The sequence below is a fragment of the Alternaria dauci genome, chromosome 2, assembly GCF_042100115.1.
Source record: "Alternaria dauci strain A2016 chromosome 2, whole genome shotgun sequence".
NCBI lineage: Eukaryota > Fungi > Ascomycota > Dothideomycetes > Pleosporales > Pleosporaceae > Alternaria > Alternaria dauci.
The window spans coordinates 1945335-1968086 of NC_091273.1; the positions used below are offsets into that span (position 1 = coordinate 1945335).

General features: G+C 52.4%; 8 protein-coding genes across 8 annotated transcripts; 4 read left to right on the forward strand and 4 right to left on the reverse strand.

Moving 5' to 3' along the window:
* Positions 1–979: 979 nt before the first annotated feature.
* ACET3X_002661 (uncharacterized protein) lies at positions 980–2924 on the forward strand (the record flags this gene model as incomplete). The annotated part of the gene is made up of 5 exons (XM_069449428.1): positions 980–1354; positions 1403–1561; positions 1613–2284; positions 2334–2633; positions 2682–2924. The coding sequence occupies 5 exons, from the start codon at positions 980–982 to the stop codon at positions 2922–2924; spliced, it is 1749 nt and encodes a 582-aa protein (XP_069309208.1).
* Positions 2925–5699: 2775 nt separating this feature from the next.
* ACET3X_002662 (uncharacterized protein) lies at positions 5700–6848 on the forward strand (the record flags this gene model as incomplete). Its single annotated transcript, XM_069449429.1, has 3 exons — positions 5700–5908; positions 5962–6071; positions 6430–6848. 3 exons carry the CDS (start codon positions 5700–5702, stop codon positions 6846–6848), a joined length of 738 nt encoding a protein of 245 aa, XP_069309209.1.
* A 271-nt stretch (positions 6849–7119) lies between these two features.
* On the reverse strand, positions 7120–9201 carry ACET3X_002663 (uncharacterized protein; the record flags this gene model as incomplete). Its single annotated transcript, XM_069449430.1, has 2 exons — positions 7120–8819; positions 8868–9201. 2 exons carry the CDS (start codon positions 9199–9201, stop codon positions 7120–7122), a joined length of 2034 nt encoding a protein of 677 aa, XP_069309210.1.
* A 2792-nt stretch (positions 9202–11993) lies between these two features.
* ACET3X_002664 (uncharacterized protein) lies at positions 11994–14397 on the forward strand (the record flags this gene model as incomplete). Its single annotated transcript, XM_069449432.1, has 2 exons — positions 11994–12142; positions 12207–14397. The coding sequence occupies 2 exons, from the start codon at positions 11994–11996 to the stop codon at positions 14395–14397; spliced, it is 2340 nt and encodes a 779-aa protein (XP_069309211.1).
* Positions 14398–14808: 411 nt separating this feature from the next.
* Positions 14809–16647, reverse strand: ACET3X_002665 (uncharacterized protein; the record flags this gene model as incomplete). The annotated part of the gene is made up of 1 exon (XM_069449433.1): positions 14809–16647. The coding sequence occupies one exon, from the start codon at positions 16645–16647 to the stop codon at positions 14809–14811; it is 1839 nt and encodes a 612-aa protein (XP_069309212.1).
* Positions 16648–17037: 390 nt separating this feature from the next.
* On the reverse strand, positions 17038–18328 carry ACET3X_002666 (uncharacterized protein). Its single transcript, XM_069449434.1, has 4 exons — positions 18073–18328; positions 17805–18012; positions 17566–17753; positions 17038–17503 (listed from the first exon to the last, which is right to left on the reverse strand). The coding sequence occupies exons 1-4, from the start codon at positions 18268–18270 to the stop codon at positions 17486–17488; spliced, it is 612 nt and encodes a 203-aa protein (XP_069309213.1). The 5' UTR covers positions 18271–18328; the 3' UTR covers positions 17038–17485.
* A 794-nt stretch (positions 18329–19122) lies between these two features.
* ACET3X_002667 (uncharacterized protein) lies at positions 19123–20648 on the forward strand (the record flags this gene model as incomplete). The annotated part of the gene is made up of 2 exons (XM_069449435.1): positions 19123–19200; positions 19317–20648. The coding sequence occupies 2 exons, from the start codon at positions 19123–19125 to the stop codon at positions 20646–20648; spliced, it is 1410 nt and encodes a 469-aa protein (XP_069309214.1).
* Positions 20649–21067: 419 nt separating this feature from the next.
* On the reverse strand, positions 21068–22658 carry ACET3X_002668 (uncharacterized protein; the record flags this gene model as incomplete). Its single annotated transcript, XM_069449436.1, has 3 exons — positions 21068–21493; positions 21548–21831; positions 21944–22658. The coding sequence occupies 3 exons, from the start codon at positions 22656–22658 to the stop codon at positions 21068–21070; spliced, it is 1425 nt and encodes a 474-aa protein (XP_069309215.1).
* Positions 22659–22752: the final 94 nt, after the last annotated feature.

The following is a 22752-nucleotide window of genomic DNA, read 5'->3' on the forward strand; positions in this document are numbered from 1 at the left end:
GCCGTGATTGTCCTTGTCTTGCAGCCGCCTGTGGCAATGCAGCAACATGTCAGCATGTGTACTTTCCTACTTTGAGGATGACAGTGTCAGTTACAGTCCCCTAGTGGTGGATACAATGAAAAAACCCGTCAGTTGTGACGTGAGGACAGTTGCCAGATTACCGCAGCGGACCACGCGAGTGCTTCAAGGTGGCGTAATCGGACTTGACGCTAGACCATATTCAGTATAGACGATCTCTGATCATGAACTCAGGATATTGGAAAAAACGAAGCGGCTAGACTACGGCGAAAAACGAGATCTCGGTATCTGGCGCCGGCTCTGTGGATATTGAAACGAGTGTTCGAGCTCCACGGCGATAATCGAGAATAGAGTGGAGGACAGTGGAGATGAATTAGCAACAGGCGTGCTGGGAATTGACGCTGCAACTAAGCTCACTGCGTAACCTTCAGCATTGTGCGGATACGTTGGTCTGAGCACTGCGTAGTGCATATTGTTTGATGTCGCCGCCTGGGTCTTACAACCGCATTACCACGGGACCGCGAACCTATCAACTGTCTGGTGTACCTACGCTCTTAGTGCATCCCGTTAGCTCTGTTCAAAATTTATCGCTACACGGCCATGCCGAAGTCACAGTTCCACGCGAAAGACAAGGCCGCTTGCGATGTCGTCACCAGTTGGTGGCAGCCAATCAGACCCGACTAGCCGCACTCGAGCCGTCTTGGGGACGGGCGCCGTTGGACAGACAAGGCTCAGATCAGCGTTGAGATGGTAACGCCTCTATCGCTTAGATCCGTTTTCGCGAGTAGTCGATGGTAGCGTGCAAGGCCTGGGTGTTCCCCCGCGCATATGTATAATACGTTTGTCCCATTGTACCGGTCCTGTTACCTGCCATCACCACGCGGCGACCACCCTTTGCTCAGTCTACGCGAGGTCACCTGACAGTATTCTGCACATCATATCGCGCCCGCCCATTACAGATATGGATGTCAACCAGTCGGAGCGTAGCAAAGCGCATCTCAGCGATGACGAGAAGATACCTGTCGAGCACCCGGAGAACGAGAAGATGCCTGTCGATCACCCCGAGAAAGCGCGTCCTGAGGTTGAGATTCCAATCTACAATGACGTAGAGCGTGTCGACCAAACCGACTTGTCCTTTGCTGCAATTCTCAAGGGTACTGCCGCGAACCCGCTCAACACCTTTGAGAAGAAGGCCGCTCTCATCAATGTTGAACTCGACAAGTTCGGAATGGGAAAGTACCAAATATGCATCTGGTTCCTTTGTGGCTTTGGTTACTTTCTTGATCTCGCATGGTCACAAGGTGTCGGTCTGATCGCTTCCGCTATCTACCAGGAGGTGAGTTGTCCAATGTCGAGCAAGTAATCCGTACTAAATCTTCCATAGATGGGAGTCTCAGATGCACACACTGGAGACATTTTTGCAATTGCTAATGCAGGACTGGCTGTTGGCGCGCTTGGCTTTGGCCTTGCGGTGGATATCATCGGCCGCAAATGGGCTTTCAATCTGACTTGCCTCATTACTTCGGTATTCGGACTTTTGCTGGTACGTCAACAAGAATGCTTTTTCCCCAAACAAAGATTAACCAGCAGCCAGGCCGCCCCCAAATACAACTATGGTGCGATATGCGCCATTTACTTCCTCGCGTCCCTTGGTCTAGGAGGCAACATTCCGATTGATGCAACCATAGCACTTGAGTTTCTACCTCATAACCGACGTTTCCTTGTCGCCCTTCTCTCCATGTGGCAACCAATCGGTGTTGCTATCGCATCCTGCATCGCCTACGGCACCACTGGTCAAGCCAAATGGCGCTGTGATCCTGAACTGCTAGCTTGTCCCGATGTCGGTTCCGGAGAAGCCTGCTGTACCGTCGACAGCAATATGGGATGGCGCTACACTGTCATCGTTCTTGGATGCATGACATTGGCAGTCTTTTTCCTCCGCTACTTCGTCTTCACTTTCCACGAATCGCCCAAGTTCTTGCTTGCAAGAGGAAGAGAGCAGGAGGCCCTCGATGTTCTGCACAAGATTGCGAAGTTCAACAAGCAACCGGCCCCAACATTGACTATGGAGATGTTTGCCGCCATAGACGAGGCGTCTTCAAATGCTACATCAAGCACACGAGTGGCAAATGAAGGCCCTGAAGGCACAAAGGCCACTACCAAGAAGGTCATCAGCGGATTCGGAAAGGAGTTGACTCGCCTCAAGGGTATCTTTACTAACAAGCTGTCCGCTTTCATCTTTGTCTTGCTTGCAATCACATACATGGTGAGTACCATCACTTGCAAACATTTTGGTATCAGCTGACAATGAACAGGGCGACTACTGGTCCTTCAACCTTGCGGGAAACTTCCTCCCACTTATCCTGTTGCGAAACAACGTCGATGAAGGTCGTGGGACCGTGAGCGACACATATGAGCAGTACCTAATCATCTATTTCCCGGGAATTATCGGTGCCGTCCTCGCTCTTGCCTCTATCCAGCTACCTCTGGTTGGCCGAAAATGGTCACTGGTTTTCTCCGCTCTTTGCCAGGGTATCTCCATGGCCATGTACACTCAGGTCTCCAACACTGCGGCCTATGTGGGCCTGAACGCTTTGGAGTATATCATGCAAACCGTAAGTGCGATTACTAAACGTTGATTTGGCAACACTAATAAATGTTAGTACTTCAACGCAGTCTTGTACGCATCCGCTCCGGAACTCTTCGACACGGTATACCGCGGCAGTGTTAGCGGCATGCTTTCGTGCTTGGGTCGCATCGCAGGAATCGTCGCGCCCTACGCGGGCGCTCAGCTCCTTGCAGACAACAGCTCCGGTATCCTTTGGCTAGGTGCCGGTGGTATCTGGCTGTCTGCACTGCTGATGTGCTTCTTGCCTGTGGAGATGAAGAACAGGCAAATGTTCTAAGTAAGCGGAAGATTACGATTCACTAAAAGTTGGCTTTTGATCTATGCCATTGAACGAGGTTCATTGATACCCCATGCTATCTAGAAAGCAGTACGTTCTTGCAAACAGAAATTATGTTCACAGCCCTGCTCACACCGATCGCTTCTGCGCTATTCCCTTTTTGCACTAGTCCGCAGCCGATGACGTAGACTCCTTCCCCAACATCCTCCGAAGGATTGCATTGTCGTCGGCTTTCTCCACCGGCAACACCATCTCGTCTCTTATCACGCTGCGATCCTGCATCATGCGGTTGATTCCTTTTTCTTCTGGGTTCATCACCTCAGGCCCCCCTTCCGACGCTTTTCCGGAGAGGGCACGCCGTTTGAGATTGCCGTTTGTCCAAAGCTTTCGGGTTTCCGCGGAAGGAACGTAAATGTTTGCGGAATGAGGCGAACTCCCCTTCGCGAGAATCAAGTTCTCTGAATGATTGCAGCGCATTCGAGATAGCGACGCTTATGCATTTGTTCTAGCATGAAGCGCCATCTCAAGTAGGCGCACTCGCCTGAGAGCACATAGGAAGCTTTTCGCTTGCCGGCCAGATGTCAGCCATTCGAAACTTGAACTCGTAGCAGTGTCAGGCTGCAGCCAGCCACCCGTCGCATGGGAGGTGCATGGCCGCATAAGAGACATGTAGTGCTTCTTGGGGACGGGAGTTTATCATGAGTCCGAATTCGGTACTTGGCTCTCTGATGTAGCGATGTAATGTACCTTGACGATGATAGCGACCAGAAAGAGGCGGGCACTGTTCTGTATATGTAATCATGAATTTGCTGACGTTGTGTAGAAAGACTGCAATATGTTGGTGTTTCCTGGTGGCCGAACAATGCTGGAACTTCCGATGGTTGCATTGGAACCGACGGAGTACGTCGTCGACGCCGTATTCGAGATCGCATCGAAGTTATTCGATGTATGACATACTTAACAACACAAAATTCAGCAATGGGAAACCCAGGCTCAGCAAAAGGCTGTTGAATGATGAAGTCAATGAAGGCGCCATTGAATAAAGAAGTGCCTGGGCAAATTAGTGTTCGTTCGCCTCGGAACCCAGCACGAGAGGAGTATTGGCATTGGAAATGGCACGGAAAGTATCTGACATTGTTTCAATGTTTTTATACTCACAGGTATATGCTATCCTCACCTCTGACTCACGAAGTCATCGCGAGGCAGTTCCATGGTACATCTTCATCCCATCCATGGTACGGCTATGACCCATAGACGAAAGCGAGCGACTCACAGAGCGACAGAGAAGGCCCAAGTGACCCAGCGGTCAAATTCATAGCACCTGCTTTGGTGAACGTGTAGGGTGATACCTAGGCACACGAACACGTCTGGTTTCACTCAACTACTATCATTCAGTGCTCTTCTAATCACTGCTCTAACATAAACAGTCCTGACACAACATCAATTCCCTGCCCTTTCTCAACTCATTCACCGCGGTTGACTTTCAAAAAACAACCAATGCGCTCAATTTATTATCGAAAGCTCTCCAAGAAAAACCCCCCTGCTAAGAAATCGATAGCAATGCCGGCAAAAGAAGCTCCCACTGCGCCTCCGTCTCCGGCCATTCAAGATCCAGCTCGCCCACTACCGGCTGTTCCTGAAAGATTCATACGCGCCGATCAATCTAAGTGCGCAATATGCTACCGATGGCTGGATCTTCAGTCTGGAGCCAAGGCCATAGTACACTTCAACCAGTGCTGGGACGTGTTACGGACCCAGGCGAAGAACGCAAAGGGCGAGTTGAACGAGAACCTGGAGAGTTGCGAGGTTGAGGAGGGCAACCAAACCACGACGGAGATCCCGCAAGATACTGATATCCCACCTGAGGATAATGAACTCTCAATTCCTGTACCGCTACACTCTACGGATCTTCCAACGACATCATGCCTTCTTTGCAACGCCGATCTGCGGAACTTGAAAGCCCTTGATGCCTTCCATCACCGCGTTACCTGTCTCCGTATTATCTCTCCATCATGCTGTCCGATTTGCGAGCAATCTTTCACGGAATTACCCAAACCACCCACGGAGTCAAACGAAGTCGAAATCACTAGCTGGGATGTTTATGACATGATCTGGCACATACATGCCTGCCAAAATGATTGTCATTGGTCGGATGTGGCACGAGATGCATATGTTAGCCTCATCTCCCGCTATGCTGACCGGATTGAAGTAGCTGAGACGATTATCACAAAGTGGTTTGGAGACAAAAAGGCAAGGACTGCTCAACAACATCGTGCTAACGTGAGTGCGAAGAAAGAGTTGGGACTGAGGAGGCAAGACGGGATATACCGTACCGAATGCTCACCGTTACGGACTTCTCAGAGGATCCTACCTGCTAGGAAGCCGTACGGCGGGACGGAGATTGAGATTACGAGGGTGGAGAAAGAAGTTGTAGCTGACATTGTTCCTTTCGATTTGTTCAAGCTGTCAAGCTACTCCGTACTGAAGCTTGCTCGGAAATCGACACTGACAAAGGACTATAAGGCCAAAAAAGTCACGACAGAGATAGAATCGTCCTTTGATTTGAGGTCATTTTGGAGCAAATTCCTCCACCTCCACCATGGAGAAAACAAGGCATCAACTTACCCGGTAACTGATAATGCTGCTGCTGCTGCTGCTGCTTCTATCACCAGGAAGGAATCAGTAGTTAACCATGCGAATGCCGTGGACCTTCCAGTCATGAACGGCAGACTCGATGAACGTTCTCAACCTCGCTTGCTACACCACAACCGGGAGATGGGTAACCTGACGACGCTCGAAGCGGCAATTAATGAGCTTGATGAGGATGGACAGAAATTGCTGGCTTCTTCCAAAGATCCAACAGAGGACACCAAGCCCTTGAAGCTCGATGTAACAGCGAAAGGGATACTGCTTCCGCAGTCGGTGCCTAGTTCTCCAGCCATCATACATACTCACTCACAAGAAGGAGTACTCACACTCCCACGGTCAGTATTCAAGTTTCCAAACATCATATTCACTTGTTCACATGAGGAACTAGACAATCCGCTTGCTTCGATTTCGTCTTCTGCTCCGAAGCAAACCAGCAGAACATCTACTCCAATACAGCCACCGAGAAAGATGACTTCAAGTCCCACTACCGCAATGAGAGTAAGCCCAGTACGCCTCCCCAAGGGGACTACCGTCGAGTCTCCGTCTGTCATTATGCCTCGACGTAAGTCTTTGGAGGATACACAGCCGTACATATTCCCGGCCCCATACGCACACACAGTCTTCTTCGCAGACGACTCTTTTCTCACATTTGGAGAAGGTGTCATTCCGCCAATTCCTGAGTCTGTACGATATAGCGATGCCATGGAGGGTGAGGCAGTTGGTCGGGAAGAGCCAGTGAGGTTTGCTAATGATGGACCACAACGAGAACCTGAGAATGATACTACAGTGTCTGCTGGTGGTGAAAGTATGGTTGCAGGGAAGACTGACTCTTCGATGTACCATTCACATTCTCCAGGCTTGATCCGCAATCAGGTCTCGATGGACTCCATACACGCAAACAACCAGAGTTGGGCCGATGAGATGAATGCTCACGACGACTTACATTCGTCTTCGCCGCCAACCTCAGCCAACTTGCCCGTCACTTCCTCCGTCAATCCATCTCCCGAACCGTCTTCAGGACTACGCAACGAGACAACGCGTCACCCTGTTCCGATGTTGCGGCCGGAAATGTTTCTCAACCCTGACGAAATGGACCAAGAGACCAGCTACGAAACCTACGCGTACGGTTTGCGCGGCGATATCTCAGTTACATTGCGATCAAATATCCAGACCATCATCGACCCAGCACTGAGCCAGGCAGAGCAGAAGATGCGTAACAGGGAGCGCTGTAGAGGGATGTTTGGTAGTCTTGCTGAGACAATCGATAACTCGTAGAGGATTGGGTAGATGGCAAAGACAGAAAAGCGCATGCACAGGACGAGGAGACGAAAGGTAGAGAGCATTGAGTATTTGGTATGTCAAGGTGGAGATAAGATGCTTCTTTGCTCGATTGCGAAACATGCCTTGTGTGTAGCTGTGTAACACCACAACTAAATAGGGAAAACAATGAAAGTGTCTCAAGGCATCGTGTAACTACATCTGCATAACGAGAGAATAGCAAAGAAGAGACATTGCACATCCAGCATGCGTCACTTCACCAGCTCATCTACACCTTACTCTTCTCATTCCCAACGACATATACCTCTGTAGGTTCCACCACAATCTCATCCGACGAGAACGTCCTCGAGCGACGCAAAACAGCTTCTTCAACAGAGTCATACACCACCGTACCCTTCTTATTCACCTCATTCGCGTCTCGGAGTTGCCACCCGAACCTCGCAAAGCGCTCGCGCACGCGATCATTCAAGCCCACAAGTCTAAACTGTGTGTTCTTTCCGCCATACGCTTCGATATCTGCTTTGAGATCCTTGAGATGGGTAAGGCCAGTCGTATCGATGTTGTGCATCGCGTACATGTCGAGCACCACACTGCGGATCTGAACAGGTTCTTCCAGAATCTCAGCTTTGGTGCGTAGACGCAAGGCGCGGTCTTTGCCTGCGACGCTCCAGTTGCGGTTTGCGTGGGCAGCTTCGAGGGTTGCCACGTCACCGGAGTTGAAAGTCTGGATCGCGTCGAGGCATTGTGTTTTGATGTGGTAAGCGTTGTAGAAGAGCATGGATTGGTGGATGCGGAAAACTTGGGTATCAATAGGGGTAGCATGCATGCCAGGCTGGCGGCCGTGAGAGGTTACCTCGATAGAAGTGATGCGGTGGACGCGGTGGAATGCCATGAAGAGAAGGTGGTAGACAATGTTGAAGCCAACGGCCGTGCCAATACCGACTTCTGATGAGACGAAGAGGGTAAGCCAGAAGGCTAGCATTGAGGTTGTAAAGTCGACGAGCGAAGTCCGCCAGTAGCCGTAAAAGACTTTGAGGGGAACTACGATATGCCAGACCGCTGTGACGATGATAGCGGCGAGTGTGGCTTTGGGGATCCAGTAGAGTGCTGGCGAGAGTTTGAAGATGCTGAGGATGACGACACCACCAGCAATAAGACCATATGCTGGGGACTTGACGCCAGACTCTGAGTTGACCGCGGTACGCGACATAGCGCCGCCTACCGCCATGGATGAGAAGAAGGAATTGAAGAAATTGGTGAACCCAAGGTAGACCAGCTCTTGTGCAGCATCAGTCACATAGCCATTCTTCCGGCCAAAGGCTTTGGCAATAGCCAAGTGCTCCAGTGCAGCAGCAATGAAGGGCGCAATACTTCTAGCAAACACCTTGCCGATGAGAGCAGAGTCAGGCATCCGAGGCGTTGCAATGCCATCAGATTTGACTTTACTGAGTGCCCAAACGGGATCATCGTTCTCTAGGTCGATGTCCTTGTTGACTGCGTACGATATACCAGCGAAGAGGACGAGTACTACAGCACTGCGACCAAGCGCCAGCAGCCAGATAGCTTTACTCTTCTTACCCCAGCGCTGTCCCATCTTCTGCATGAGATATAGCAGCAGCAGGCCACCAAGGCCCACTCCGCATGTCGGACCATCGTACTGGGGTATCTTGGCGAAGAGGTCATGGATGATGTTTGCTGTACCAGAGCCGACGGAGATGCCGAACAGCGATGGGATCTGGCCGAGCATGATGACGATGGCGGCTGCCGAGATAAAGCCGCTCAAAACGGGCACGGAGATAAACTCTAGCAGAAAGCCAAGCTTGAGCAAGCCTAGCGCCATGGAGTAGATACCGACGGACATGGCAACTGCAGAAGCAATTGCTTGCGGTGAATATCCGTCTTGAGTAACATCTGCAATTATCTCCGCCGTCAACAGACCCATAAGCGAAGTGGGACCAGTGGACAAATCTGGGAACAATGTTAGCGGTTACTCTCAGCCTCGTTCAAACGGCTTACCTTTAGATGTTCCCATGACGAGGTAGAGAAAGTTCGGTAGCCAACTTGACATGAGTCCATACTGTCCAGGTATTGTCGCAATCTTGGCATATGCCAGAGACTGAGGAATGAGGAGCACACCGACAGTGATGCCAGCCAACGTGTCGTTAAGAAGCCACCGTGGATTGTACTTTGGCAACCATTGAATAATGGGCGCCTTTTGAAGCAGGTATTGACCTGCAACTGAGGGAGCGGCACGAATAGCCTTGCTACCATACCGTACAGTACGCTGAAGGGTGGTATCTGTAGCTATCGCTTCTTGACTCCGTTGAGCCTGCTTTCTGAAGAACTCCATGACGAATTGACGGGAAGCAAACAGATAGTAAGCGAACAATGAACAATAAGGAGATGGAGAACCGCAGAGTTGAGCAATCGAGGAGGGTGACTGAGGGGTAGAAATAGTGTACTTTGCGGCAAGGATATGCTGCACACATCCTAGAAGGCGGCGTTATCAACGGCAAGTTAGCCTCATGTCGATGCAACCGGGTCTTGAAGCCATAGCGCTGGAGTTGGACCTACTAGATGGCCGGCCAGCACACCCACTTCTACCCGCTTGCTCACATGGAAACATGCTGAGAACATCCAGGTGCGCTCACGCCGGGGTACTGCCAGTCGTGGCAATGGGACATCAGCGTGCCGGTCTAGCGATATCCAATAGGGAAGGGAACTGCAACTGGCATACGTGATACCCTGTTCGATTCTCGACCTTCTGTCTCGAGGGACCGAGGTGCAAGCTGCAGGGCGAGTGGAGAATTGACGTAGTCGTGATTCGATGGTATTGTCGTAATACACCACTGAGACGCAAAGACACAGTCACGCTGCCGATACCAGCAGAGGGGCGCTAAGGGATTGGACATGCGCTTGTCATGCTGCAGATATGCCTAAGCAGATGAAACCTAGGGTCCGGTCACCTTTGACATCTTCCCCGAGCCAGCCGACCTACAATCCCATCAAACAACGCAAACTGCTTGTGTCCAACTTGATGAAGTGATACCGACCAGCTCTTGTTGCGTTTTGAGGCGACTGTCCGCAACAGAGAAGATCTTTGGGAGTCGAGTTACCCCGCAATACACTTCATATACGCTGAACTAGCTTCCGTCAGCCATCCCGCGCACGCCTGGTTGAAGTCGGACGCTAGCGTATTGGAATAAGCTTTGTGTCAAGCTCCACGAATAGACGGCCAAGCAACCTTGTCGAGTATCTCCCGGACGGGGTGCGTGCCGTGTCAGTGCAGCTGGCAATCGAAAGTTGCAACGAAACATTCGCAACAGCGGTGATCCCTCAGCCTCAACCTACACACGTCGGTAGTTGTTTCGATGACTTCCAGGATGTAGAATCGTTGCTCGATTCGCCGAAATCGTGAAACGTAGATGTTTGGAGTTCGGCATGAAGACCGATTCTTGTTACCCCTCAGCAGATAGCGGCACGACCAGACATACTGAACTGTGATGCCCTTGCTGAAGCATCACATCTATTACAAAGCGCCAATCGGCCTCATTGGCGTGCACGAATTGCTGTTCTCGCGAGACCGGGAAGGAGATGACCAGCAGTATGCGACAGCAGCTTGGCGGTATTACTCGTCAAGGCATTCGTCAGCAACGTAAGCAGTTGTGGTTACGTTGCGGTTCGGTTGAAGCCGCAATAGGACTGAATGTCAAATCTCCACTCTGAAGGACGTGCTATGAAGTTGGTACCAGCACCGCTGTATCGCACTGGTGCGAACCACACATCAGTTAGTGTAGCAGCCACCTCTTACATATCAAGAATTAACTGCAAACTTGATCAGAGCGAGAGTGCATTAGAGCATGCACGTGCCAAGCGGGATGAGTCGGCGCAAATAATAGATGCATGCAGTGTGATCAACAAGATATGGGCCAATAAGGACGGCCATTATGCTGCTGCAAGACGGCTCTCGCTAAGCCGTTCCGGAAGGTAGAGGTCCAAACAACACCCAACGACTTGGATGATGGTGTAGGATGTGGATGCGACAATTTAGATGCATGAGCCATATTTGTTGCAGAGTTTGTTTGCGAGATCATGTCTTTCCTTATGCAGAAGGTCCCCCGCTGATAAGAAGAAGTGGTCAATGACTGAGGTTGTTGGTAGGGGTTCAATATCAGTGTCGATGCCTTTACAGCGTTCCCCGCATTCGTGGGCTTGGCTGATGGTTAAGGCGGACTCAGCGTGCTTGTTGAAGCCAAGTGACAGTATGCTGTGTAGTCTAGCCATGGCCAAGGCTGGGCTGAATATGCTCATCACATCGTCTAAACAATAAGCAGATCAGGCCCAGATCGTGCGTCGATCTAAAGATGCGGCCAGGAACGGCACATGGTGCCAGCGGATTGGTTGGTGTGGAGGATGGCAAAGTCACTATGCAGCGACTCTCGCATATGGCCCGGACAGAAGCCGGCCCAGCGACTTAGTCCCGCCAATAACGGTGATGGGTGGGAAAGGCATGGGAAAAGTCGAGGGCTGGACCATGTGTGGACACCACTATCATGGGTGAAGAAGTGAGAGATTGGCTGGCAGGGTAGGGTGTGTGATAAAAGAAGGGGTGTGTGTGGCGGCCAGGTCTGCGGCGGCGACGTTGGTGGTGGTGGTTTGAACGAGTACTCAGGTGTCTAGGCTAACGAGAGTTATTTGGACAGAGCGAGGTATACAGCGTGAAGGAGTCGGTGTCGCATGCGCTCCTGCAAAGAACTAGTGGGGCAGGCGCTAGAGAAGAAGCGCTGCAGGAAGCCGTCACTTGCCCCCTGTCAAGGCAAAGGGCCGTGGCAGCCGCGGTCTATGGCCGGGGTAGCGGTGGCAGGAAGAGTGAATATTCGTCGCGTCGTGAGATATGGCACGTGATGGCCGGATGGAAAGAGGGCGCCAGGTGATGGAGGATGGCGAGGAGGGCAGCGGAGGGGAGAGATGGCAGAGATGGCAGAGATGGCAGAGAGAGAGGCGTGTCGGAGAGTTGGGCGCAAGCTCCGTCTCCGCGCTACACGCCAAGACGAAATTTATTATCGATACGGCACCTCTGGGGCCAGTGCAAAGCAAAGCAGTCGTCCCCGGCCAGCGTTGCATATCCAGGAGATTGGGAACATGGCGCGCAAGAAGAAGAGCGCGCAGGCGGATGCGGCGCCCAGCGGCAGCGCCTCGTCGACGCCGACGCCCGCCAGCAACGGCGCAGCCCCAGCGAAGAAGGCGGCCGGCGAGCCGTCGACGTCTGCCCTCATCATCTGTCGCAACAAGTGAGTTTGGGCGGGTACTGCCGACGTGATGCAGAGAGACAATACCCTAATAGCGGCACTCTAGGCATTGGCGCTACATCTCTTCGTTCCACGGCCCCTGGCTCCAGCTTCCCCCTGAGGTCCTCGAGTCGCTCGCGCATAGCAACTACCTCTCCCCGCGCCCGCACCCCATTGACCCCGCCGTCTTCTACGACCTCGTCAAGATCCGCAAGGCCGTCGACGAGGCCACCACTCTCGCTGTGCGCGCCACGTCGGGCCTGACGTCGGCCGCCCTCGGCAACAGCCTCAACAATGGGAACAGTATGCTGGGGAACGCGGCGGCGCTGGGGATAGGCTATGGGGGAGGCGGGACCTCGAAGCTGAGCAGAGAGCGGAAACACCGCATGCGCGAGCTGGCGACCAACAAGCTGAGCCAGGCATACCATCTCGACGAGATTGCCGCCAGCGTGGCCACCATGCAGAGCGCAAGCACGCTCGAAGACGTCGCGCACCTGGTGCTGCAGCGCGAGCCCAACAATGTCGACGCCAAGTACGTCCACTTCTTTCACGAGAAGATTCCCAGCCGCATGATGGCGCAGTGTACACCTTTGGATACTTTGAATGAAATCATCAGCGAACGACCCAACGACGGGAGCCCCCTGCGAACTCGCGCATTGACACGCATATTCAAGGAGGACTATGTGAACTCGGCCAAGGACCTTAGTGAGGCCCTGAGTACCGCCCGCTATCTCATGGCCCAGCATCGGGCGGGTAAGGACCAGCTTGTACTAGCAAAGACACTCCAAGAACAGTACGGGAGGGATTGGAGACAGGAGGTTAAGATCCCTGACGAAGACCACCCCAGTTCGCTCGAAACTCAGCTGCTGTTCCATCGCGCTGGCGTATACTTCACCATAGCATGCGGCCACGTCAATGCTGCACTCGATGGCCTACAGGCCGCCGAAGAGGCAAAGGCGCGGCGTGATGCCCAGGTCGCTGAGGGCAAGGAACCAGATCCGGTGACACCAGAAGAAGCGCACAGCAACCACCTGCGTCTGGAAGCCCGCAAGCAAGTCCGCCAAAACGCAAAACGCGCCCTTCGCGACTATCTCGCTTTCCTTTCACACTTCGACTATACCCCCGGCATTTCCGCTGAGCTTGCCCAAGAGTTCCTGCGTAGGTTAGGTAACTCGGCTCACGGTAATGCGAACGGTTATTCCAATGACAAGATCAAACCGAACATGAATCGTCTAATCGAGCAGACAAACGGCTCCTCATCACCCATCTCCGAAGCCCTCGTTCCCCATCGCGGCTCTACCAAATCCTCCTCAGACCGCGCATCATGGCCCAAACTCCCAGCGCCTGACATCTTCAAAGTCTCCCAGCTTTTCGACGCTGCCCCTCCGAGCTCCCTACCCCCTTATCCACCACCCCGCAACTCTTCCGAGAGCCCAGCCTCAGCCGCAGCCACCGCCTTTGCCGATAGTCACGAGAGCATAACGTACCACCCCCTCATTACAGACGCTCTGCACAGTCTCCTCCTCTGCCATGCTCTCATCCAAACACCCCCCAAGGAGCATCTCCGCCACGCCCACAATGCCGCTCGCCTGGCCCGTGTCTGCGATGGCTACCCCATTTTCCTCGCCGCGCGCTCCCCTGCACGCGCAGACTGGATCGAAGTCCTCCGACGAGCCGGAAACTGGATCGGCTTATCCACGTCCTGGGAGAACCTCTGCCGGCCAGCACCTCTCCCCGGCCACGGGGGCGGTGGCAAACACGGTTCCACGGACCTTGCAGGAAAGAACGGCATGAACGGTTCCAGCGGCGGCGAAACGGACGCTCAGCGTCGCGAACGTCAAAAGCACGAAGCCATACTCGAAGCCCTAGCCGACGAACGCGTCGTCGACGAAGAAAGCTTCCAACGCGCAGTCCGCGCACGCGAACGCCGCAACAGAGAAGACGAGGAAGCCGAGAAGAAGAGACAGCAATCTCCCTCTAGCGACGCCGACGGAAACCCAGTGTCGCCGCAACCCACTCCCCCGAAGCGCTGGGCGCAGGACAACGGCCGCGAGTATCCCATCAGCACGGAACGGGCTGAAGCCATCTCGCGCTGGGTCAGGGATGCGCCGCCGGTGGGTGAAAGTAGTGGTGCGAAGAATAAGAAGAGGACAAAGGGAAAGGGGAAGAAACCTTCGCTCAGAGCAACTGGGACGGGCTTGAGTCTTGCGGATAGTGTGGAGGCGTTGAGTGTGCAGGAAGAAGAGGTTGATGAGTAGAGTGCTAGGTATAATTTGATAGATAGATGTATTTGTGTCTTGATGACTAGGAAATACATTTGAATATCTTTTGTGCCATTCAGGGCTTCGATTTGGTATGTTTGAGAAACAGAGCAGTACGAACAAGCTCATCATCTTTATACTATCAGTGTAATATGTTGAAATTCGAACGAAACAGTTGCATACATATCTTTTGGGGTGATTTTAGTCATTGGTCTATACCATAATGCTTGCAGATTGTGGCGCAAGGACGGAAGTGCATTTACATCTTCATTTGTTTTTGGGTCTACGAAGAAACTATGGTATTTTCACCTTGACCCACGTCCATTCCTATACCGTTCTTCTCCATCATGTGAGTCCGTGGCCATCTTATAGCAAAGACGTCTCTGCTAAACATCTCTACTAGACATCTTAATCAACATCAAAAGCCCTTTCAGATCCACCAATAGCAACGTGCTCAGAATCGCCCGATCCCAGATCCAACGCATCCACTTGATCGATCAGCTTCTGCCATGTCTTCTCCGACTTTTCCACCGACACTGTTTCTCCAATCCACTCGTGCTGTAGATCCTCCTCCGTAATTACGAACCCGTCGCCTTCCTCGTCTTCCCCGTCTTCAAGTAAGCCGTGTGGCTTCTCAGGCGCCCGACTGTGGTTCAACATGCGATTGAGCGGCAACATCTTGGCTGCCAGCCAATACGCGCGATGGAAGCGTTTCTCTGAAGCCTTCATGTCGGGATGCCATTCTTGCTTGATGGCGAGAAGGCCTTGATCTATGCATGACTGCATCCATTTCGAGATACTGGGTGCGATGGTGGTCCAACGAATCTCGTCATGCCTATGGGCATACAATCCATATACACCGATACTGGTAGTCGATTCAGGTGGCGTGCCCCACTGAAACGGGTTTGCTGCATTATGTAAGACCAGAATAGAAAATCTGTTGCCATCCTTGATAAAGCCTTTAGTTGTGTGAGCGGTCCACTTGTGCTTGACCGAGTCGTAGATGTTTTGCTGAAAGTGGGTTTGCAAGAAACACTCAGCACAGTCGTGGCCCTTTCCCGCTTGCAGCTGGTAGAGCTTGACTGGCCACATGTACTCATCGTAGTTATCGGTTATGAGCTGAGGTATGGTCTCAGGGTCGATGATGTTGGGAGGTGACGGTGGAAGTGGAAGTGGCGCGGGTGTATGTGGTGGATGCTGGCGCGGATACAGAGCGGGTTGGGCATCAAACGCGCCCCCATAATGCGGGTGGTAAGATGATGGAATTGATGTATGATACTGCCCGTGACCCAGTAAGTCTGTGCCGTAGAACTGTGGCTCTTGAGGGTAGGATAATGTCCCTTGAGGATGGGATAATGTCTCTTGAGGAGTGAAGTGATAGTTCATTACTGCGCCCGGAGTGACCTCTTGCTGCTGTTGATAGCCATAGGAATGATACAGAGGGTGAAGCGGCAGAGCTGGCGTAGGCATAACTAGATCATCGAGAATCTTAGCTTTGCGTCTACGACGAGGTGTAGTTGCGGGTTCACGGACCGGTGCATACTGTGGTGCTGAGTCTTGGGATGATATCGTCTTCCTTCTGACTACTCCGGCCTTCCTGAGTGCTTCGCCCTTTCGCTTGTATGCCTCCTGCTTCTTCCTTGTTGCTGCGTCGACCTTCGGGACGTGGGATGCCAGGTTATGTGTTGGCCATTGCTGAACAGGGGGCGCTATCAGAGTCGGCTCTGGGCGAGTAATCTGCTGTTCGGGTGACGAGCGTAAGATGTTGGCGGATGGATGTAGGCGAGGAGGCTGGATAGCATACTGGCGTGATGGGGCACTTTGCAAATCAAGTCGCCCTGCGAGGTGATCATGTGCTGGTGTGTATGTACCATAGGAAGACGTGTAATTTGCCTGAGTTGTCGGTAGAAGAATATGATCTGAAGAGCCTCGTATTGACAGCGAAGTGGCCCACGGATCTTGGTATTGGGGAACATTTTCCTGGTGGTGAAGAGGCGGGGTAGGCGGTCGCTCCTGGTTCACCCAATTCGGCATAGGCACGTTGTGCGTATGCTGAGGTTGGCGGATGACTCTTGAACCAAGAGAAGGTGGTGTTGGGACGTAACCACCTGCGGAAGTCCTATGCTGCAAGTGACCGTCAAAGGCAGTCCCGACGAGGTTCTTGCGCACGGTAGCAGTGCCATGCGGGTCATCCAAAGTCATATCCCAAGGCCAGCCAACAGGCGCGCCGTATTGAGAAGGGTCCATCTGAATTTCCTGCAGCAGGTTGAGTCGAGCGGCTCATGGTTTGTGATGAAGGTGGTGGGGCGGGGGTTGCCGACTATTTATACTGCCGTTGCTCGTGGTGACGGACGCGTGCCAATGGCAGGCGCCAGTGATCAGTGATCAGTGATAGAAGGCGCTCTGCCCAGCAACGGACTATAGCACACCGACAGAAGGAAGTCACGACGCGTCTCGTGCCTTCACCTAATGATCGCGCCCAGGGAATGGTCAATCGCCACGTTGAGACTGTAACGTCGGTGCCTGGCTGTCCTGATGTTGACGTAATGAGATGAATTGGGAGATTGGAATGGCAAACGCAGATATGACTGCGGAGGGTAGAACGAAGAGTTTGGAGAAAGGCAGTGTGGGAGGAACGCTTTATATAAACGCTGCAGAGGAGAATTTATGTAGGCGATTACATCAGGAACGCATGAAGCCGGTTGGCTATGCAGACGTTCACAACACTTGTCTTCAATAAACACTTACATACACATCTAAGAGAGCGCCATACTAGCCCGAAGTCGCTGATCTGGACGAACCAGTAGACGGCTCGACCTGTGCCAAGCCTACAGGCAGAAGCGAGATCCATGGTTTGTTGTGGAACTCGGGGCAAACTGGGTGAAAGATACGTATACAGATGTAGTCTTCTTACCCAGTTTCTCGCTAATGAGTCATATGAAGTATCCCCAGTGAGTCATCTCTTCCCTATGCATGTTTACCTAAGCTTGCACTTCAACGCCGGAAAGACAGACACAAAAGCTAGAAACAGAGACCAAAATGAAACGTGCTGTGTTGCGTGCGGTCCAGGAGAGAAACTGCGGGGCTAAACAACACGCTTGACCTGTTCATCATATCAGTTGAGTATTCAGAGGTGGTTGACTGGAATGCGCAGGTGATGGGTACCTCAAAGAAACGTTTCAGCCACCACACTTGGAAGAAACCCTGGCCAACCAGTACCATGAGCTGGAAGATGCTCCACCACTTGATGCGTGCATTGGTGCTCTCGGCCGTATTCCTGTGTACGCGCTCGCGCACGATGATGTAGCTCTGCTCGTCCTTGACCTGCGCGACGAGTTCCGACATGGTTCGCACTATATTTTGTCAACATGTTCCTCTCCAACCGACCTAAGTTGTGTCCTCACCTTCCTTCTCCAAAGGATCTTGCGGCGCCTCGGATTCGGGAACGTAGACAATGCCGTGCACGTTGAATGACACCTCTTTAGTGTTGGCGCCCCAGTGCTCGTTGTTGAAGCAGTAGGTGTATTTGCCGTCCTCCTTCGCGTCGAAGGAGTGGTCGCCAGAGGATACGCCGCGCTCGTGGACCTGGTAACTTCGAGACGGTGTCTCGATCTGCGCATAGCGAGTCAGCCATGTCGCTCAAAAGTGATGATTGAGACGCAATTGACGCACCCAGAAGTCAATCTCCAGGTTTCCGCTGCCTCCAAACTCCCGGTCGCCGACTTGGAACGTGACTGTCATCTTGTCGTCCTTGTGGAGGGATTCGTGGAAGCATTCGCGCTGGTGAGCCTTCATTTGGATGTTGTGCGCTGTCGCAAATGACAGCAGGCTGCTCGCCGCAGCGAGAATGGCGAAGGACGGGAACAGCATGGTAGAGGTGTGATGCTGCTGTTCTGGTCGTGTGTTCGATTCGTGTGTTTCGTGGAGCGCCAAGCTGCATACACGGAGATGCCAGCTTGCCCGCAATGCTAGGGCTAGAACACTAGCGCGCAGCTTAGTCAGCCAAGGCTCCGTCTGAACTTTCTCGAGACGGCGTCTTGCTCTTTCATACACCTACGGTGATTTCATCAATCAACGCAACATGTACCCTGTCCAGCAAGAACGACAATTTACAAAAGCTGTCCTTATGGACGACAGTCGTAGAGATTACACTCTTAGAACTCGTCGTGCAATATACTGCGACTGCTCATGCTGCCATCGAAAGCTTTGCACCATCACGACTGTGTGCTGAAATAGGATTTAATAATTGTAGCCAAAGGCTTCGGAGGGTATGCTCGCAAGCCATTCGATCATAAATGTCGCTCGTACGGTCTTTTCGTCAGCCAGACATGGCCAAAGGTAACACCAGTTCAGCTTTCATGTCTCCTATTCTGCCGTTATCACAGCTTTTGTCGCATGCAATCCAACGCTTGCTTCGTTGTCATTTCTTCTGAGGAACCGCTCTTGTGTTTTCGCCGTCTGTTAGGACCCCGTCGGAATCTGGAGACCCTGGATAGGCCTACTCGCCAAGCCAACCGCCAGACCGCACGCTCTCACTTTTCCTGCAACCCCAGCGCTTGGATCCTACACAGTCAGCCGTAGCTTGTTACGACGCAGTCTTATCTTGTTGCTCGATCTCATGCTTAACTCCTATATCTTCGTTCATTGCGAATTGTAACCCTCATCATACGATACGCCAGCAATCGCAATCCAGACAGAACCCCGCACCTCGGAGCCGTCACGATGGCCGATGCGAATGGCATTCCCCGTAGGGTCTCCATAGCCTATATTTTAGGCTTCAGCAAGAAGCCGTACAAGGAAGTAAGGCCGCCCGCCCCTCCGCCTCCGCCGCAAGCTAGAAAGCCCAGTCAGCCGTTCGTCATGGTGGGAACTCTCACTGAACATTGTGACTTGATTGCTTAGACTAACATCGCTAGGTACCTACTCCGGGTCATATTGTGGAGTGGACCGCTAGCGACGGGCGTAAAGGCAAACTTACTGGCGCCGGCAAGCCGCGACTCACTGCAGCCAGTCTTGCGAAGGTACCGTCCGACAAGCGGTCGACAAAGGAAGCGTTAGATGCAAAGAGCGCGTCGAAGAAATCAGCTTCAACCAAACCCGCTATCGATGTCAATGACCCATGGGGTGGCAATACCAATTGGCCCAACACTTCCGCGAAAGATGACAGCAAGAAGTCGGATTCAAACAAGGACGGTGGATGGCCCGTAGGTGATGCAGGCAACGGCGATAACGATCCTCTACAGGGTGCATGGGACAACACTGGAGACGCTTCCGGTGGTGACAAAAATGCTAATGCGAGTGCCTGGGACATTACTGGAGCCACTCCCAGTGGCGATAACAAGACAAACGAGAAGAGGGACGAGAAGAAGGACGAGAAGAAGGATGAGAAGACGGACGAGAAGAAAGATGAGACTACACCTGCCCAGGACACTCCGACCAATGCCCCAACCGGTCCGGAAGCGTGCGACAATCCCGCTCCGGCTAGCGAGGGAGAGAAGAAAGACGAAGGCACAGATGCTTGGACAAAGGAACAAGATGCGAAGCTGATACAGATGAAAACAGAGACCTCAAAGTCCTGGGCTGAAATAAGCAAAGAGATAGATGGCAAGTCTAAGGACGAATGTACAGAGCGCTTCAGGAAGATCAAGCCAAATGATTGGAAGCCTAATGACGCCAACCAAAGGGGAGAGAGTAAGGGTGGTAAAGGCAAGAAAGGGAAGGAGAACAAGCAGAATCATAACCAGAACCAGAGAAAAGGAGCCAACGGGAAGGATCAGAAGAAAGATGACAATAAAGAGGATGAGAAGAAGAACGAGGCTTCCGAGGTTGCTGATGTCTTCGTTGGTGGTCTCTTTCCAGATACATTTGGTGGAGATGCGGACGACAAGAACAAGAAAAAAGACGACACCACCGTGGCAGATCCATGCACTTCGACCGCTCCAGCACCGAACTCTCTCTCGAAGCAAGTTCCTTCCCAAACTGTCACCCCACACAAAACCAACGACAACACCCAGCCCATCGCCACTCGTCCTTTCCAGCTCGAAGTTAAGCCTGACGATACCTTCTCTGCTGATGACTTGCGCCTCGTGGCTCGGATCTTACAACAAGATTGCACTATGGTCTGGAATAGGGTCAGCTGGCGCTTCAAAGATAAGACTGGTAGGACACTTCATCCTGACGTCTTTGAGAAGAAGATTACCGGACGCCTCGAAGGCAAGGATGGTGAGAAGGGTGGGTGGAAGAAGTAGTTTCGTGATTTTCTAACGGTGGGTGTCATGCCACACCGATGGACTTACGTGCATTTTCATTCTCGGACGATCGTGCAGTGCTTGCCAGACTTTTCTCGGCCATTTCACATAAAGTACTCCAATTTGCGCCAACTAATGCGCAATGTTAGGTGACTTAAGCATGGATTTGAAGATCCAATTGGGGCGAAGGGAATCCCGTGGCAATAAAAAAAAAGCTTTCTTTTCAAGTTGATCGGGTATGTCATCCGCCTTTTTCTACGTCCACTTCGTGTGCATATGTAATTGAGTGTCATGACCCAGCTAAGGATCTCCTGGCATAGTTGGAATGACGGTTCATGCGAAGAAAGTAATTCGCTGTATACTGTCTTGCATTCATATTCCTGCGATTCATATGATCATCACAGAGCTTGGAACAGTGCCTATGCAACAGCACTATCCCTTCGAAGACACGTCAGCTTGAACTCTTTCTCCAGCCCAGGCATGTTCAAGCGATCAACCCCCCAGCCGCATGCCTGACTCTCAGAATGCAATACCAGGGAGCTCAGACGACCAAAGACCTTTCCACAACCCTCGTCACGGCATACGAATGGGTGTATGATACCAGCAGCTGACCAATGCTGTACTTCTTCAATGTCAACGCGGCCAGTCCGGATGGATGCGTGCATGTCGAGATCCATATAGAGCGGCGAGTACCACCACTTGCCAAGACAGCGCATGAGAAGCGCTGGTTCGGCAAATTTCGGGCACTTGCCTGATTCCAGATGGTTGATGAGGCTGGAGTACGTGCGCATCGGTGCGTCGCAACCCCAGCAACCGATGCTAGTGGAGCTGTGCTTCGTCATGTGCTAGCGTGTTGTCAGCGTGGCAGTCACGAGACAGTAGCGTGGCTGAACACTTACGATGTGGTAGTTGCCCTCATGATGGGTTTGAAAGCCGCAATCTTCGCAGAGGAAGCAGTGCTTGAGATGGAGAGCGAGTTGGGTCTTTCCAGCGTAGTGCTCGCCACACTGAGAGCAGGCAAGTGCGAAAGAACAGCTCTCGTAGTGTTGGTTGAGCTTGGTCAGGCTTGGGAGTATGCGCTTGCAGCCTTCACATTGGAAGTGATCGCATTTCAGATGCTGTGTAAGAGCGATCTGATCCGGGCCATCAAAGTCGCAGCCCGGTTGTAAGCAATGCCTATGCTCTTGACTTGGTCAGCGACGTATGTATGACACAGTGGGATGATGTAAAACTTCACTGAACGTTGGATTGGAGTATGTGGACGGGCGCAACAAAGTAAATCTGTTATCACCTACTGTTTGTCTGTTCCCAGTGCGCATCGCGCTCGTCCTGGTTGCGGAAGCGGCGCTGGCACGTTCCGCACCATGTATGATTTGGGGCAGTCTGAAGGTGGCGCTCCATCTCTTTGCGAGTTACGAAACCAAGTAGACAGGTGAGACACACAAACTCGTGTCCCACACTGTAGTTGTTCTCAAAGTGGTTCTTAAGACCCCACTCATCTTTGAAGGCGGAAAGACAGAGGTTGCAGTGAGTCTCGTGATTCCACGAATGGTCGACATGGTTCTTAAGGCCATTACGGTCCACAAACACGCGCCTGCAGAGATTGCAGTAATGTTCGTGACCGGTGCTCTGCTTGATATGACTGAGTAATGCGGCCTTGTTGAGAAACTTGCGCGAGCAGACACCACACCAATTTTCATGCGGATCACACGCCTTCTCGCCGTCATTGTCTGTTGAGCCCAAGTTGGCCCGGTCTCGCTCTCGGTGAGCAAGTGTGCCGTTAGAAATTGCTCTATTACGGTCCTTCACAGCGTGCGGAGGGCGAAGTGGCGGTGCAGATTGCACTACCGGAGGGCCACGCTTCTTCACCTCTTGCCATGGTATGGAGTCATCGGCGACCTGGTTCAGGAACGGGTTCTGGGCGGGATCTCCAGCGGCACTACGCACGGGGGTTACGCTTCCGTCTGCGCTAGCAAACACCGCATAACGGTTGTGGCCGGGCGCAGCCATGGCGAGTTGTGTTCGCGACAGTGAGGTTGAGGACAGGATCAGTGCCAGCAATGTAGATTTGTTTCGTAACAGCCTATTGTGTGGACAGAAGTGG